The 3,561-nt window shown below is 47.7% G+C and overlaps 1 protein-coding gene across 2 annotated transcripts in view; it reads left to right on the forward strand.

The window, feature by feature from the left end:
* The window catches only part of dok4 (docking protein 4), a 61,802-nt gene that overhangs the window by 51,320 nt on the left and 6,921 nt on the right, over positions 1 to 3,561 (forward strand). For both annotated transcript variants that reach the window (XM_005726408.1, XM_005726409.1), the window contains exons 4-6: positions 1,535 to 1,649; positions 2,295 to 2,414; positions 3,212 to 3,401. In XM_005726408.1, the coding sequence (XP_005726465.1) occupies positions 1,535 to 1,649; positions 2,295 to 2,414; positions 3,212 to 3,401 (425 nt within the window). The remainder of the gene's footprint in view (positions 1 to 1,534; positions 1,650 to 2,294; positions 2,415 to 3,211; positions 3,402 to 3,561) is intronic.

The raw sequence follows: 3,561 nt of genomic DNA on the forward strand, positions 1-3,561 counted from the left end.
GTTTCTTCTTCTTCTCTTTAAAACTCAGCAAGCTTTCGTTCTTCATCGTGATCAGCAGCATTACTTCTCCTTCAGATGACCGTCCTGGCTGCCTTCACACTCCTTCACTGAGCATCCTTCAGCTTGTGAACTTGCTCTTTGTTCTTTCTCACAAAGCTCTAAAGAATCGACTGTAATCCAATCACAGCTGAGATGTTGGGGTGGACGGGACGACTCCAGCTGCAAAGAATCAGACACTTTGAGGAATATTTGGCTCAGCTTTGATGTACACTCCCACTCTAAGGTGTGGACACACCTTCTCGTTTAATGGTTTTTCTTTATTTTCATGACTGTTTACATTGTAGATTCTGATTGAAGGCATGAACGCTATGAATGAACACACGTGGAATCATGTAGTAAACAAAACTGTGAAATAACTGAAAACATGTTTTATATTTTAGATTCTTTCAAAGATTCTTTCTCCTCTGCTTTGATTCCTGCTTCGCTCACTCTTGGCCTTCTCTCCATGAGCTTCATGAGGTCGTCTCCTGAAATGGTTTCCAACAGTCTTGAAGGAGTTCAGAGATTCTGAGCACTTGTTGGTCCTTTGCCTTCACTCTGCACTCCATCTCATCCCAAACCATCTCCAGTGGGTTTAGGTCAGGTGACTGTGGAGGCCAGGACTCCATCGCTCTCCTTCTTGGTCACAGAGCCCTCACACAGGCTGGAGGTGTGTTTGGGGTCATTGTGCTGTCCTGGCGTGTCGCTGCAGGATGCTGTGGTGGCCATGCTGGGTCAGTGTGCCTTCAGTTTTGAATAAATCCCCAACAGTGTCACCAGCAAAGCCCCCCCACACCATCACACCTCCTCCTCCATGCTTCACAGTGGGAACCATGCATGTAGAGACCATCGTTCACCTTTTCTGCATCACACAAAGACACAGCGAGTGGAACCAAAGATCTCAGATGTGGACCCATCAGACCAAAGCACAGATGGTCTAATGTCCATCCTTGTGTTTCTCAGATCAAACAAATCTCTTCTTGTTGCTTTTCCTTAGTCGTGGTTTCTCAGCAGCTGTCTGACCATAAAGGCCTGATTCACACAGTCTCTTCTGAACATGTAGAGATGTGTCTGCTGCTGGAGCTCTGTGTGGCATCCATCTGGGCTCTGATCTGAGCTGCTGTTATCTTGTGATTTCTGAGACTGGCGACTCGGATGATTGTATCCTCAGCAGCAGAGGGACTCTGGCTCTTCCTATCCTGGGGCTTCCTCATGTCAGACAGTTTCATCGTAGCACTTGATGGTTTTTGTGACGGCACTTGGGGACACATTCAAAGTTTTAGCAGTTTCCCAGACTGACTGACTTATAAACACAAAGTAGAAAACCTGACCTGGATTAAATTAGACTGATCACCTAATTAGCCAGTGATATGTAGCCTGACAGGCCCTGCCAGCAGGTGGCGCCTCGGCTCCCAGTCGACGTTAGAGGTCACAGTGTCTCTGCGTGGTGTTTAATCAGCCCTGTTTTCCACTTTATCTCCAACTTGCTGTTTAGGTGACAGAGATCAGCAATGTGAAGAACATCACACGACTGCCACGTGACACCAAGCGACAGGCGGTGGCCATTGTGTTCACAGACGACACCTCACGCACCTTCACCTGTGAATCAGGTAACATGTCTGCCTCGACCTGTTTGGGGGGGGATAGAGAAGGCACAATGGAAGAGCTAATGGTGATGTATAATGATGTGTAATGTATGAGGAAGAGCAGTGCCCAGTGCATCATGGGAAACCCCCGACAGCCTACGTCTATTGCAGCATAACTAAGGGAGGATTCAGGGTCACCTGGTCCAGCCCTAACTATATGCTTTAGCAAAAAGGAAAGTTTGAAGCCTAATCTTGAAAGTAGAGATAGTGTCTGTCTCCTGAATCCAAACTGGAAGCTGGTTCCACAGAAGAGGGGCCTGAAAACTGAAGGCTCTGCCTCCCATTCTACTTTTAAATACTCTAGGAACAACAAGTAGGCCTGCAGAGCAAGAGCGAAGTGCTCTAATAGGGTGATATGGTACTACAAGGTCATTACGAGTTCCCAAAAATGTTCAGACTTGATGCGTGCCAATTCAAGAGGAGCTCATACGTTTAAACATTTAAAATCTGCGTTCTACTGTGGATAAAATAAATAAATATAGATTTATGTGATTTTGAGAGTTCCAACTTTTTGAGTTGAGTTTGTTTGTGAGGAGCAGGATTTTAAATCCTCGGTGAGGTGAAGCCAGTACGTGTTTGTAGTCCCCGACAGCTCTCTCTCTCTCTCAGAGCTGGAGGCTGAGGATTGGTTCAAGACGCTGTCGATCGAATGTTTGGGGATGCGACTTAATGACATCAGCATGGGCGAGCCAGACCTGCTGGCTGCTGGAGTGCAGTGTGAACACACAGGTACAGCACACACACACACACACTGTAACTATGACCATTTTATCAGTCCGAGCTGAAGATGTGCAGATGTTCATGGCAGTGAGACAGGATCAGAAATGAGTCCATCAGAGGGACAGCTGAGAGTCAGAGGCTGAGAGGGTCTGAGCGTGTGCAGAGGAGGGAGGGTGGAGGATAAAGATGGAGCTGCCAGGCAGGAGGAGAAGAGGAAGAGCTCAGAGGAGGTTCATGGATGTAGTGAAGGAGGACGTGCAGAGGGCTGGTGTGACAGGAGGATGCTGGGACAGGAGGAGCTGGGGGCGTGTTGATCAGTTTTTGAATGTATGGTATTTTTACCCGTGATGTTTCTTTTGGGTTCTTTTCCTTTGATCGAGGCTGCTGATGTAAATCTGCTCTTAATGACTCGTTAAATCACGGTTGACTCGCTGCACCATCGTGTGGCACGACGTGGTATTACATGAAAGTCCAGCCCAGCACAAAGACGTTTTCAGTTCACTGTGAAACATTTCAAACTAACACCAGGAAGTGACACTGAAAGCTCCTCCCACTGTGAACCTATTATTGTTTATTGTTGTGTTTTTATGTCAGATTTCATAAACCTTGCAGTGCTCTTTGCACACAGTTATGAAAACTTTAGAGGCTGCGTCTGTTATGAAAGAATGATTAACTTTAACTTTATTCATCCTCCAGCTGCAAAAAAAGCAGTTCACTGTCAATCGGTGTTTACTGTGAGGACCTGAGCATGAACACAGATTTTACTTAACATTTGGGCGGAGTCTGACCGTCCTCTGTCTCCTCAGAGCGCTTCAACGTCTTCCTCCTCCCCTGCCCCAACCTGGACATCTACGGCGAGTGCATGATGCAGATCACCCACGAGAACATCTACCTGTGGGACATCCACAACCCTCGCACCAAGCTGGTCACCTGGCCGCTCTGCTCGCTGCGGCGCTACGGACGCGACGCCACCCGCTTCACCTTCGAGGCCGGACGGTGAGACTTCGTGGTGGTCGGGGAGGGGGGGTGGTCTGTCCTCAGATAAACACAGGTGACATCCATCACAGGTTAGAGAGCGCCATCCTTTGTTAGCAAGGTGACTTTGAGATGAAGTGCTTATCTGAACTCACACACTGTCAGTCCAAGGATACCACAC

This window comes from Pundamilia nyererei, unplaced genomic scaffold (genome assembly GCF_000239375.1).
Source record: "Pundamilia nyererei isolate P.nyererei 1_Seehausen unplaced genomic scaffold, PunNye1.0 scaffold00019, whole genome shotgun sequence".
In the NCBI taxonomy this organism is placed as follows: domain Eukaryota; kingdom Metazoa; phylum Chordata; class Actinopteri; order Cichliformes; family Cichlidae; genus Pundamilia; species Pundamilia nyererei.